At 31.0% G+C, this 15,288-nt stretch overlaps 1 protein-coding gene across 1 annotated transcript; it reads left to right on the forward strand.

Moving 5' to 3' along the window:
• Positions 1–4,026: 4,026 nt before the first annotated feature.
• On the forward strand, positions 4,027–5,072 carry LOC114176346 (abscisic acid receptor PYR1-like). The gene has a single exon (XM_028061365.2). It carries the CDS (start codon positions 4,158–4,160, stop codon positions 4,800–4,802), a length of 645 nt encoding a protein of 214 aa, XP_027917166.1. The 5' UTR covers positions 4,027–4,157; the 3' UTR covers positions 4,803–5,072.
• Positions 5,073–15,288: the final 10,216 nt, after the last annotated feature.

The following is a 15,288-nucleotide window of genomic DNA, read 5'->3' on the forward strand; positions in this document are numbered from 1 at the left end:
AAATATAAATCATTTAAAAAAAAATTATTACAAATACTTATTTTAATTTAAAAAATGACTAATTTTAAAGAATAAATGATAAAAATAGTTAAATCTGATAAACAGTTATTTAAAAAATACTAATAATAAAATAATTATTTAATTTAAAAAAACCAATTATTCATTAAAAGGTAAAATTAAAAGTAGAACTGTAAATAACAAATTCTTTTTCTATTTACCTAACACATTTTACCGCGCATGTTAAATTGGTTTACGTGAATCAAGTTCTCAATGTGGTTTTGGTTTTTTTCTTTTTTGTTTTTAATCTCCATTCGAGAATCATTCAAACCATTTTTAAAAAACTGTTTTTTTTTTCTATTGAGTTATAGCTTTTTAATATATGTGTTGTAAAATTAAAATAGTTTTAAATAATCGAACAATCTTTCCAATAGGTACGAAGATAATTTATAATATTTGTATATATTTATAAATTTTTAAAATTTAATTAAAATAAACAATATGGTAAGAAAATCGTGGGTGTTGGTAAAAATAAAATGTCAGGATGTACATTTTAAGAAACGATTTATTACAGCATAAAGTTAATGATTATAAATATTTTATTCAATAATAAATTATTAACATAAATGTTGGAAATTTTTAAAAAATAATAACTAATTTTAAGTTTATAATATAAACAATTTGAATTAATTATTAGAATTTTAAGTGTAAAAGGTGTCATAAGAAATTGAATTGATTGTTTAATTGATAATTTAATTTATGATAAAAATAAATTTCATATATTTAAATTTTAAATATTCTTTTCTAAAAGAATTAGTTAATTTTTAAATTTTGTAATAGTTAAAACTGTATATATTGTTAAATTTTATAATACGTGTATAATCCGTTAAATTTCAAAAGTTAATTGTTCAATTTATTTGTTAATGATGAGTTTTGTTAAGGGGTTAATCATGAAAAGGGATTACACAAATGTGATTTTAGCCAAATTTATATAAGAAATTGACACCGTTTTTAATTCAAAACTTTAAACTAATACGTTTTTGTTTGTTATAATTGTGTGAGTGTGTTGTTGCTTATACTTATTACCTTAAGGTTTTTATTATATGATGTTAAATTTTGTTATTTTTATCTAATGTAAGATTTAGATTTATAGGTGTAATTTTAAATAAGTGTAATGTTTCATTAGTTTAGCTTACATACTCGTATAATGAAAATTTGTGGAAGCATTTTGTTTAGTTGGATTATTTGGTATATTATCAAATGTGGAGAAATTACGTTTTAGAAAAAAATTGACTTAATGTGGTTGAGAATATGAAATAATTTGTCAAAAATATTATGGAGAAACATGAATAATGATAAACCTTTACAACACTGTTCTTCACTACCTTACTTAGAATGAGGTGACTTGAGAAAAGAAAATATAAGACAAATGCTTATAATGTATGAAATGTGATTATTAGAGAGTATATTTAATTTAGTTAAATAAATATTTTATGATATATTTTGAAGTAAGTAATTATGTGATAGAAGATAATGACACTCAACATTATTGAATTTGAAGCGTAGCCAATTAAGATAAAAAACAAAGAAGAAGAAGCAACTAATAGGCCTCAAAGGATGATTAAAAAAAAGTAATTTATGCTTGAGATAATTATAAAATCTTTGTTGTAGAAAATAGTTTGCTTGTGGTTTGTGTTTATAAATCTAAAATTATTTAAGTGGACTTTAGTTCCTCTTCCTTTTGCATCAAGTCAATTGGTTGTCGTTCGGTTTACAAACTCAAACATAAACCATCAGATGACACAATTGATAGGTTCAAAGCATTGTTGGTGACTAAGGATTTTACTCAAATCGAGGAGCTTGATTATTTTGAAACCTTCTCCCATGTTGTCAAACTTACTATTGTATGCATTCTTTTAGCCTTGGCCACTACTAGTGATTAATTTATTCATCAGTTGGATGTTGACAATGCTTTCCTCCATGGAGATTTACATGAAGAGATCTATATGAAGTCTCTACCTGGTCTTTCTCTTTTCCAACCAAATCCAAATCTTGTTTGTAAGCTTAACGAGTCTCTATATGATTTAAAACAAGCCAGACGTAATTGGAATAAAAAATTAACTTCAAAGCTACTTCTTCTTGACTACACACAAAATTTTGTTGATCACTCTCTCTTTGTGAAGAAATTTTCTTCTATTATTACTGTTTTGATTGGTTTATGTCGATGATGTGGTTCTCATTGATAATAGCATTGCTGAAATTAATACTGTACAAGCTCATCTTCATTCTAGATTTCATATTAAAGATTTTGGCCCCTTAAATATTTTTTGGGCCTTGAAGTTACTTGTTCTCTTGATGGATTAGTTTTGAACCAAATGAAATATTATTTGGACCTCATTTCAGAGACAGGATGCTTGGATCTAAACCTGCACCAACATTATCTGATCGTTCTATCAAACTTCATGCCGACGGGGAACTCTTCTACTAGATCCTTCTTCCTTTCGACGTTTGATTGGACGATTACTTTAGTGACTAACATCAGGCCTGATATTGGTTTTGTTGTCCAACAACTCAGCCAGTTTGTTTCTTCTCCATGTGAACCACATATGTAGCAAACTTTACGGATCATTTGGTACTTAAAACATGCTCCCGGCTATGGCCTTTCGTATAAATCCTACACCTCTATCAAAATTCAGACATTTTCTGATTTTGATTGGGAACATGTGCCACTACCTGACGCTCTATTTCTAGATATTGTATTTTCTTAGGCACCTCTTTGGTTACTTGGAAGTCTAAGAAACAAATCATTGTTTCACGGTTTTCTTCTGAGGCTAAGTATCGCGCATTGACATCCCTGATATGTGAATTACAATAGATTCAATACCTTTTTCAGGATTTGCATTTTTCTGTTCCCACTTCCTACACTGCCTTTTATGACAACAATTCCGCTATTCACATTGTCAAGAATCCCACTTTCATTAGAGAGCCAAGCATATAAAACTTGATTGTCTCATTATTTGGAGAAAGCTTATCAATGACCTTATCCACCTTGTCCATGTTCCTTCTACAAAACAACTTGCTGATAAGTTTACTAAGTCATTACATCCTTCTACTTTTTTGATTTCTACTTCCAAGTTGATTGGGACTTTACAATTTTCAGGCCCACCTTGAGAGGGGATGATAAAAATATTATATATCTTATGTTTTTATTTATATTGATAGATATATCATATATTTGATTTTATTTTATTATTATCAAATATTTTATTTTATTAGGTTTTATTTTTTTTTTCTTCGTATGATAGAACATTATACTCTATAATTGAATAAAGTTCTAATAAATTAGCAAGCAAATCCTTTTTGAGTTGTTTTCACCAAACATCTACTTTTTGTGGACGTTTTTGTACCCATTTTTCTCATGAATTATATAAATATTAACATAACAAAAGATGTACAATTAAATAATCACATACGCCTACTCCAAATTTTGGACACAAAACCATTACCATCTATTCCAAATTTTAAGAATTACTACATGTTTTTTCATAACAGCTTATGATTTCTTACAAACTATTGTATTTCATAATGATACATCAGAAACTTAAAATATTATTATTTAAAACTCATGCCCGTTATTCAAAGTGGGATTATTATCAATTACAGAATCTTGATATAGTTTTTTATTATATTAAAAAAATTAAATTTTCATAACCCCACCCTCATTTTTATTCAAAAAGTATAATTTTTTTGTTTTTAAAATAAGTAAAAGTTCGAGAAGAGGTGAATTTAATTTTATATTTTTGTAAATTTAAAATTTCATAGAGCTTTATATTGTAACCCGACAGATACTTTAAAATGAATGGAGGCTGTATAACCGTATGCTATAATTGGGTGAACGTGGATGAGGTTAGTCCAGGGACGCTCAAATCAAGAAAATTCCCATATTTCATTTCTCCAAATTGCAAAATATTTTGCATTCTTTATCATAAAAGATAAAATAAAACGACAAAACCATACTCAATTAGGTGTCAGACCATTCCATTTGTATTCATATTCAGTGATACGGCTACACACAACACCTGCACAAAAACAAAAACCCTTTTTTATTTTCAAAATTACCCTTTTCACTTCGCAACTCTCTCTCCCTCTCTGCGCTCGCTATGGACCGAACCAACACCTCCAGCGCAGAGCAGGATCCGACTCAGACGCACCCGACCCACCACCACCTGGAGCCCCCATCCGGGTTGACTCCTGAGGAGTTCGCAGACCTCATACCCTCTATCTTGGAGCACCACACCTACTCCATGACCACGCGCCAATGCTCCTCCCTCCTCGCCCAACGAATCCACGCGCCGCCGCAAACTGTCTGGTCCGTCGTCCGCTGCTTCGACAACCCCCAGGCCTACAAGCACTTCATCAAGAGCTGCCATGTCAAGGAGGATTTCCAGCTCGTCGTCGGCTCCACTCGCGACGTCAACGTCATCTCCGGGTTGCCGGCAGCCACCAGCACCGAGCGCCTCGACCTCCTCGACGACGAACGCCACGTCATCGGTTTCACCATCGTTGGCGGCGAGCACCGCCTCAGGAACTACCACTCCGTGACCTCCGTGCACGGCTTCGAGCGCGATGGCAAGATCTGGACCGTTGTTCTGGAATCTTACGTAGTGGATGTGCCCGAGGGGAACACCGAGGAGGACACGCGTCTCTTCGCTGACACCGTCGTGAAGCTCAACCTGCAGAAGCTCGCGTCTGTCACCGAAGGGATGAGCGGTGACGGTCACGGTAACCGGAACGGTAAGTCATAGCTTCAGCCACCCAGACCCGAAGAAAAATGGGTTCAAATTATGAAAAAAAAAAGAAAATATATTTCATTCCGAACCTTTTTATTTTCTTTTCTGGCGAACTTGTTATCTTCATTTCTATTTTTCACTGTTGAAATTACGAGTTTACCTTTTGTTACTTTGGGACTGGAACTAGTTTCACGTGTGAAATAAAGTAGTGATTGATGCCTTAATTTGTAATGCTATCTTGGATGTTAGTTTCGCTCCATTATCTACGGTGTGATTTTTATTTCATTCTTGTCCTTTCTTGTCAATTCAAGTCCCATTTTCGTTTTTATTCTTTATCGTTATGGTAGTTTTCATATTAAAATAGTTTATCTTATTACTTTTAAATAGATAAATCTATTGGGATGTTCTTAATTACGTAATTAAATCGTGGCACTGCAGTGTGATTCTTTTTTTTTTTTTCACTCAAGTGAAATCTCTATATTAAGAATCTTACCGAAAAGAAAAACTCTATAATAAGAATGTAAGATGCTGCATAAGAGTTATTTTGTTACTTTGTACATTATTTTATTATAAATGATATCAAGTGATAAGTTCTGAAACAGAGTGTACCTTCTTGTATAAAAGAGAGCGGAGTTTGGTATCATTTCAATTTGAAAAGAGTTAATTATTTTTTACATACCTAAAACAATTGATAAAATTAAATGATTTTTGTTTAAATAAAGTATATAAACATGTATTGAAGTACAATTTTTATTAAAATAAAGACTAACATTATATACAATAATAATATTCAGCTTAAATTTACCCTTTTGATTATAATACAAACAATTTATTATATTTTTAATCTATTTTTTATGATTCAATTTAATTTAACATTTAAAAAAGAATTAAATTAACTTATTCCACCACAACTATCATTTTCAGTATAAAATAATTAAAATAAATAACTTGTATTAATGTAAAAATAAATTGATTATAAGTTGAAATTTAGTTTTTATCTTAAGTATCATATCTCATTTGTATTTACACAGTTTTCATATTTCATGCATGCATATATAGTGCAGAGTTACATGATTTGCTTGAATTGTCACTTTTGTATGTCATTTTAACCAAATGTTGCCTCTTTTAAGGATTATAATTATAACTTATAAAAAGCATCATTCATTGCACGATAAGTTACTCTACATTTATTTATTCTTTGTTCGAATTGCTTGAGATAGATAATACAATTGGATTATAGAAAAGAGGGAGTAATAGTTAAGAAACATTAAATTCTCATATTCAAGTTTCACACAAAACATTAAATACATTAATAAATGTACAGCATCAAGTAGTCAAACATTTATTAAGACGTGTAAAAAATAAAAAATGTAGTTATCATTTTCAATGTCGGTTACAAAAGGATTTATATATGTTGACTCTAAATTTGACATAGATACAACTCATAGAAAGTTTTCACCTTTTATGCTAGTTTTGTATCTGTCATAGAAAATTCATATTTTGTTTCAGATATTATTATAATTGACATGGAAAGTTCTACACTCTATAATTTTTCATTTTTCTACCCTAATTCATAGATTTCATACATGCTCATAATCCTATCAATCTTTGCCTGCACCCAACCATTTTTCTTTACCATTTTCAAACTAACATATGAACCTTCGCACCTTGCACAAAAAATAGAACAACGATGTCACCATCATATTCCATACCTAATCGTGCTACTAGCAAAATCATCCAATACTCACATAGAGATATAAAGAAGAAAATTAGTATATGAAACAATAATATGGAAGGGAGAAAAACCTCGTGTAGTTACAAAAGAACAAAGGAGAGAGGTGTGGACATTCAACGACTCTGAATCTTGAATGTGAGTCGAATCTCCAGTGGTGACGTTTGCTCGTGTGACGTCCATGGCACAACAATGGCTTGGAGTCACATGGTTTGTTGGTGAAGGGCTTGTGATTAATGACATCGTGGATTTGGAAGAGAGACCTCATGCGAAGAAGGATGTTGGACGCACCGACAATAGTGTCGATAGGAAATGTTGTGGTGGTGGCAGCGAGGTGCGTAGTCATACGCGGAGGTGGAAGATGCACTAGTGGAAGGAGAAAAGGGAAGCCTTTACACATGGAGAAGATAGAAAATACCAAAATGTATCAAGAACATGCAACCAAATATGGGTTCTGGAAAGTCACAGGAAAAGATTCTCATATTTGTGCAATAGGAATGAAAAAAACCCTAAATGAGACAAAAATACCCACTTACCAAATGAGCGAGTTGCGAGAGTGAGAGCAACCAAGCAAGAGAAGGTCGGGAGGGAAAAGGAAATTAAAAATATTATGTCAATTATAGTGAAGAATCGACATAGTATTTGTATTTTAAATTTAAAATAATATAATAAACTTGTATTTTATTATAAAATTGACGCCGCTCTCACTTGCTATGGTGGTTCTTGTGATAAGCTGCATAGAAAGTCGTATACTTTATTAAAAAATTGTCATCGTTCCCACTTACTTTGGCGATTCTAATTATAATCAACATAGAAATTTTATACCTTATTATGAAATTATTATCGCTTCCACTTACTATAATCGTTCTAATGATAATCGACATAGAAAGTCTCATTATATTTACAATTTTGCCACTATTTCACATATTGTGGCCGGTGGATTATAACCGTTATAATAAGTGTTCAAAAAATTCAATTTTTTCTTGTATTGAGAAAACAACTAATTTAAAAATTTGAAGAAGCTAAATAAAAGTACTTGTATGGTTAGTTTGAAAAAACTAATTAAAAATACTTGTATTCTAAGACATAAGTGGTTTGAAGAATACTCGTTGTAATGGTAAACATTATTGTATGTTGTTATTTTATCATTCTAATTGAATCTTGACCTAATTTATTCTTTACCTATTGAAAACTATAATGTCTCCCAAGACTTGCAAAATCATTTTAAAAATATTTATAAATACATATATTTTTCCTATTTTACATGCTTTCATACAAAATAATAATGCTTCCCTATTTGCAAAGTTTAAGATACACTGTGTATTAATCTTTTGGAATTTTAAGATTTATAACTCGTATCTTGATAAAAAAGTTGAAAGTTGACAAAGAGATATATAACAAACATTAAATAAAACTTATGCAAATATTTTCTTTAGTGTAAAGGAGGTACACACAAATCATTATAGAAATCATCATTGAAATTAAGACCATTCCATAATAATTGTATTGCCTAACTAATCATAAATATCAATATGACACACCAAAAATGATTTAGAGGTATATCTCAATTCAAGAAGAAATATAATCACAATCTACGAGAGAATCTCTAAAATATTATCCAAATGTTTTTAATAAATTATTAAATAATATAACCAAGATTTGTTCTACTTAGAAACTTGTTTAAGTAAGGACATGCATTAGTCTTGTGTTTTCATTATTATTATTATTATTATTATTATTATTATTATTATTATTATTATTACTTAGGATGTATTTTTTGTGAAGATGGATTTGAATGGATTTGAACATGAAGTTTGTGTTATTTTTTTAAGAGGTTTGGAGGTGATAGTAAGTAGATTTGGGAATGAAGTTTATAAAAGTTTGTAAATAATTTGATTGATGCAATAGATAAAAAAAGGGTTTAATAGGTAGTAAATAAATATTACCAAATTGACGATAAAAGAAATATGAAATGATTTTTGGATTAGTGAACCGATTCCAGGCTGTAAGAGAATTGATTCTCATCGCCCAACATGATATCGTGAAATTGGTTCCAACAAATCTATAATTGATTCCATCGTGCCTCAAAACTCATAGAATAAGTTCAAAAAAACACCAGAATAGATTCCCTAGTTGTTCAATGTGACGGTGGCCTCCATCCATGTTGTTCCAATTCATCATTCTCGCCATTCTCAACCTCCATTATCACCGTGTTTATTGTCCAACCCAACCCATCCTTTGGTCCCTCGTGGATTCTTCACCATGAACAAGGAACAACTCCCGCATGATGTTTTTGCGAGGTTAGTTTTGTAAAATAACATCATTCATCTATAAATCTCATCACATGAAGCAAGATGAAATAAGTGACTTTTTCCACTAATCCGCGCTTCCTCTTTAGACCAAATCCATCCAAACAAACACATACAATCATAGCTAATTCTTTCTCACCATTCTCTTTTAACAATGAATCCACAAAAACAAAAATAAACACAATCTTAAAGAAAAAACTTTATATTTTGTTTAATTTAAAGAAAAAAGTTTACTTTGCATGAAAATGGTGAGAACATTCTTACAGATTTAGTAATTTAGGTGTACCATTTACTTGAAATTGATTTTTTCAATAATCTAGATCAAAATTAATATAGTTACATAAATCATTATTTTTTAAATATAACCATTTGTTATTGCCCTGTCAACTCTTTTTAACTATATATTTTGGAATAGTACTTAAAATTAACTAAGCTTATGCTTTTATTGGTTTTGATGATTTGATTATTGGTTTCTTATTAACAGGACTAAATTAACCAAAAGTAAAAGGTTAAATATGATTTTGGTCTCTTAACTTTCGGTAAATTTTGGAATTAGTCTATTTCAAAACTTTGGACCAATTTAGTCTTTCATCTTTCGAAATATATTGATTTAGTCCTTTTAATCAAATATTGTTAAGTTTATTTGACATTTCAAGCACGTTTCATAATACTATTTGACTTAACATTAAAGCAAAAATGTGTCAAACATTATAAATAACTCAAATACAATCCTGAAATGTATACGAAACATCTAATAAACTTAACAAAATTTGATTAAAATGACTAAATTCACGTATTTCGAAAGATAAATGACTAAATTTGTTCAAAGTTTTGAAATAAACTAATTCTAAAATTCATTGAAAATTAAGTAACAAAAACATATTTAACCCCAAAAGTAAAATACTTTTCTTTTCTCCATCAAACAAGATGAAACTTTTTTTTTTAATTATTCTTTATGCACGTCCAAACAATATATTAAAAAGAGAGGGGTGTGCTGATCTGTAGAATAAGCTAAAAATGGTAAAAAGGATAAAAGAGCATGGCCATATCATGATAGTCACTTCCCTACAACTTCCTCTACCTAACCCAACCAATTATTGTGCTTTATCCTTCTATGATATGCCACCCTAGCATCCAACAACTTTCTGCTCATTTTGTTCTCATCATACCTCTCCTTCTATCACAAATATTAAGGAACAAAAATCGTTTAAAAATAGTACAATATACTTGTTATATTTTACTATTTTATACTTAAACAATCATTCATTTTATTCGTTTTACATATCATTTCTTAAATTTTTAGTCTATACAATACAATGGTAACTAACAAAATAAAAATTTATATATAAGCACTACTTTTTCAGTTTATATCATTTCCAATTTCAATAAAATATTATTTTATGTTCCTTAGCTTGCATCTTTGGATAATGGTTGATAAAACATTTTTTTTTAAATAATATCTTATAATTGTTTGAGCCCATTATCTCACTCTTTTCACTTAATTACTTTCAACCTAATTAATTAATTAATATATGTTACCCATCTTTCTTAATACTCATGTTTTTGACGTAGGATCGAATGTCCACTTAAACAATTTTTAAACTCTATAAATCTTCACTCTCGTTGTTCGTTCGACATTCTAATGCTAAAGTCAGTGGAGGATTGATTAGTCAAAGCAATAAATGTTGTAATTAATGTGAGAAAAAAAGTTTCAACAACCATACCTTCAACCTGTATTTATAGTTTAGGATCGACCTAATCACGGTCCAATTGCTTTTAATCCGGATTACTGACATGTTTACCCTAATTAGATGTTTAAATGATTAATACGGGTGTCATTCGATATAGACAACCGAACGACTCGATGCATAACTTGTATACAGGACTAGGATGAAATCTTGTGGATAGTCCAGTTGGTGGCACCACCCGGTGACATTTGTGACCAAGCGGCGACCAATAGTCGATCACATCTCTAGACATCTTCGAAGTAATCTCACATGAGCAGTGTCCAAGCGTTGATCACATCTCTGGACATCTTCTTCAAAGTAATTTCACACCAGTAGTGGTCGAACGTTGATCACATCTCTGGACACCTTCAAAGTAATCTCACACGAGCGGTGTCCGAGCTTTGATCATATCTATGGACACCTTCTTCGAAGTAATCTCGCACAAGCGATACTCGAGCGTTGATCACATCTTTGAACACCTTCTTCAAAGTAATCTCACATGATCGTGCATACAGTACAACTCCTAAGAAAAATGAGTTGATGTAACTTATTATGAAGTCATAACATTTACATTTTATTGGCTAAAAAAAGCTATAAAGTTGTCAAAGGTATTTGGATAAGAAAAATAATTAATTGAAAAAAGTCTTATAAAATAAAGAATAAATTTCTCAACAGATTTTATATAAATAAGGTGGAAAAATGCGATTTGAAAGAAAACAAAAACAAAAACAAATTATTTTTATTTTTTAATAAGTAAAGAAAGTGAAAAAAAAAAGGTATATCAAAGTTTTTATGTTCTAAACGTATTTTATGTGATAATCATATAAAATAGTTAATGATGCTAGTGCATTTTATTCAAAGTTATGTTTCGATATTTTTTTTCTATTTGGGTGATATGTCACATTTGTAATTATGAAAATTTTCAAAAACGTCATCATTTATAATTTGGTCCTTATATTTAGATTTATAATTTATTTTTGTCTCTATATATTCTTCTTACTCTATTGAAATCTAATATTTTTTAAATAGAGTCAATTTGGTCTCTTATGTTAAATTGATATTGATGACATTTGGAAAGTATCACATGTCAAAATCTAAAAGGTGTTAAATATTTGTAAGTTGTCATATATCAAAATTTGGAAGGTGCCACACGTCAAAAAAGAGAAGCCTTAAGGTAAAAGTTTACTGAGATCTTGACATGTAACACCTTTTAGATAGTGATAGTGCCAATCTAACAAATGAGCAAATTTACTCTATTTAAAACATATAAAAACTCAATTGAATAAAAAAAATATAGGAATCAAAGTGAACCATATGACTAAATATAGGGACAAATTACTAATCAAGCTTTTGAGAAACCTTTACAGATTGACTTTGTTATTCTAATGGTAAAGAATTATGTTCACTTTGTTGCAAAATTTATATAAAAATCTATGCTTAACAATATGGCAGATTTTATGATGTTGAAATCTGTGGGTGTTGATAATCGGTCTGATAAATCTTCTTCCAATATTTAAGTTCTTCGACAGCCTACTATGACTAAATGGATCAAAGTAAATATAGATGGTGTTGCAAAAAGTCGTCCTGGGTATGCAGCATATGCATGTATTTTTTTAGAGGTAACAAAGAACAATATATTATTGATACTTTTCCCTCTTTTTTTGTTTTGGATGGACATAATTCTATTCGTGCAAAGGTGATGGAGGTAATTTTAACAATAGAGTATACATAGAATGTTAATTTCAAAAAGTTTTTGGATTGAATGTGATTCTTATTTGGTGTGTTTGCCTTTCTCTTCTATTTTAGTTGTGCTTTGAGTGCTAAGAGAAAGATAAAGGAAATGCTTATACTTTAGTAAAAATGTGTAATTTTGAGTTTCTTATATTTTTCGGACGTAATCATTACGGAGATAAATTGACTGTTTTGATTTAGTAAATACAAAAAGGTTATATTTGGTATCTTAATTTACTATAGGTTATAAGTTGAAATTCTTTTCATAAGGTAATTTTTGTAAATTAGATTTTTGAAAAAAAAAATGATCATTTTTATTGTATTTAAATATTTAAATATAAGAAGATATTTTTCAAGATTTAACATATTTGTATAAAAATTACAATTAATCATACAAATAAATAATAATATTTCCCAAATAATTCATTATTTTTAAATAATTCCCTTAAATCATCCTATTCTTCATTCTTATTTTTACTAAACATCTACTACTAACTTATTTAAATGAAAAATTAGAACTACATAAAATCATATTCCTAATTTTTAAATTTACATTAAACTTCTTTTCAAATAATTTCCCACATAATCATCTTATTATTTAATTTTATTTTTCTAACATATTACACCAAAATTTTTATTAAATAAATTAATTTAACTAAAAAATATACATTTCTCAAATTTAATTTTACAAAAACCAACAATAATTACAACATATTATTATCATAACTTTTCTATTATCATAATTACAATATATTCAAATTATCTTATTTATTATTTTTATTCTTCTAATTTTATACTCCTAACTTATTTTTAAATATTAAATTAAATATATTTTCGAGTTTAAATTTACATCACATTATCAAAATTTTAAATTTATAATCAATCATTATTACTAAGTAAACAAATACATAGTTCAAAAATTTATTAAAAAAATAATTCCTTTTAAATACTTCGGTTTCTTAAAATTAAAAAAAAATGGAAAAAAGCTACCTAAAATTGGACTATCGGAAGTTGAATTCCAATACATGCGAGTATAATTGACCCTCGATGAAGAACTACAATCTAAGTATTGGTAGTAAAACATTGACTGTGTAAGGCCCATTAATTTTGGCTTACTATTTTTCTGCCCTAGAGTAAAAGGCTGCCCCTTGCGCTTGGGCCTAGAGTTGGCCCAACTGATAAAACCTGTTTCAGTTACCCTTACGCCCCACTTTTCCTTGCATTCACAGAACCTTCAGTCGTTTCCTCTCCACTGTACCGCTAGAGCTCTGCTAGGGTTTGTCTCCCACCTCGAACCAGTCCGCCTAAAAGCTCAAGTAGTGATTCCTACTCCATGTAAGTGATTCTGACCCTACTGTATCTACTTCTTGAGCTGTTCTTCGCATTTCACCGTTTAGGTTCGAACTAATCTCGTTTTCTTCCACTGTTCCGTTGTTTTGCCAGTTCTTCAAGTCCATCACTCGAGCTGCTGTGCTCCGAGGTTCTACGTCGAAGTTTTGTTAGTCTTTTTCCAGGTACGGGAAGTTAGGGTTCCAGTTTTTGGTGTTGTTTTGGCTTGTTCTTGGGTTGGTTACTGATTGTATGGTTTAATCCTTCGATTTGATGCGTGAGAATACTTTGTGTGTTTGGTTGGTTTGAAAAACATGGCTGCTACAGGTGAAACAGTGGCGAGACCTGTTAATCTCGCCCAAGCGAGCCAGTCTCGCCTAGGTGAGACAAACAGGGATTTTCCCAAACCAGTTTGCGCGAAGGGTCGCCCAAGCGACCCGCTCAAAATTTTGAGCGAGCAAACATCTCGCCCGGGCGAGAGAGGTCTCGCCTAAGCGAGATCCCGCATTGGTTTATGGATGCTCTTTCGAGCCCTCGCCTAAGCAAGACTCTTCAGCCTGAGCGAGGGGCTAGGCGAGACCAGGTGTTGTTTGGATGCTTGTTTGTTCTTGAATGATTGATATTGGTTTGAGTATGAACGTTATGATGAGAAATATGTATATATATACATTGGAGCATTAAGTAAGTTTGGCATGATTCATGAATTGTAGATGTTGGGTTTGGTATGAGAATTGGCATGTGAATTAAATGAGATGGGGATTATTAAAGTGGCATGATAACATGATGAGTTGGATCTTACTTACATGGATAAACTATGATGTGTTGGAATGAGTTGGGTCTGGATCATGAAAGGCATTGGCTTCAAAGGTTGGTACGAGTGATGTATATCTATGCGTGGTAATTATTATGTTGGTTATGTGAATGTGGTTGATCTGTGTCAGTGCATAATTCCTTGGGGTCTCTAGGTGAGACTTTCAGGGTCGCGCTTTAGTGGTCAGGACGTAATTCCATGGCTCCTATTAGTGGGTGTCCATGGTGGTGCCCCATCTGTATAACTGGATAAGGATTCAAGGTAAGGATTGCATCCTGACACTCTAAGGGATCAGTTAGTCTCACTTAGAGCGGACTAACCTCTGTGGTGAGAGTAGCAGGAGGCCTGAAATCTATTAAGGGATAACCTTGTGGTGAGGGAAATTTGATTCATTATAACATTTGTAACACATAGCTCGGGGGTGAGCAGAGGTATCCACCACAAGTGCAAGCATCCGCTGAATCCGACCAAGTTATACGTATCCGGATGAGTCGAGTCGAGTCGTAGTGTATTGATTGAAGAGTCATAACATGCTTGGTTGTGGTATGGACATTGGATGGTGAAAGTATATTTGACTGTATGATGAAAATATTGTTGGCTCTAGCTTACCCGTTTTGTTGTATGGTTGTATTGTATGTGGTTGTTCTTTCTTGCGATGATCATCAATCTAATTGATGGGAGCAGATGGGCGAGGTTCCCGCGGTCAACAAGGAAATGGTGATTCCGCTGCTTAGCCATCGGGGTTGGATTTTATATTTCTTTCCTTCATGATTTTCGTTAGGGCTATGGCCCATGTATTGTTTACGCCTTGCTACCCATTTCTCTTTTGTAGACTTTATTTGGTGTTCCCTTAGCATCGTGG

Source organism: Vigna unguiculata, chromosome 3, assembly GCF_037176805.1.
Source record: "Vigna unguiculata cultivar grain cowpea cultivar isolate G323 ecotype 2 chromosome 3, ASM3717680v1, whole genome shotgun sequence".
In the NCBI taxonomy this organism is placed as follows: domain Eukaryota; kingdom Viridiplantae; phylum Streptophyta; class Magnoliopsida; order Fabales; family Fabaceae; genus Vigna; species Vigna unguiculata.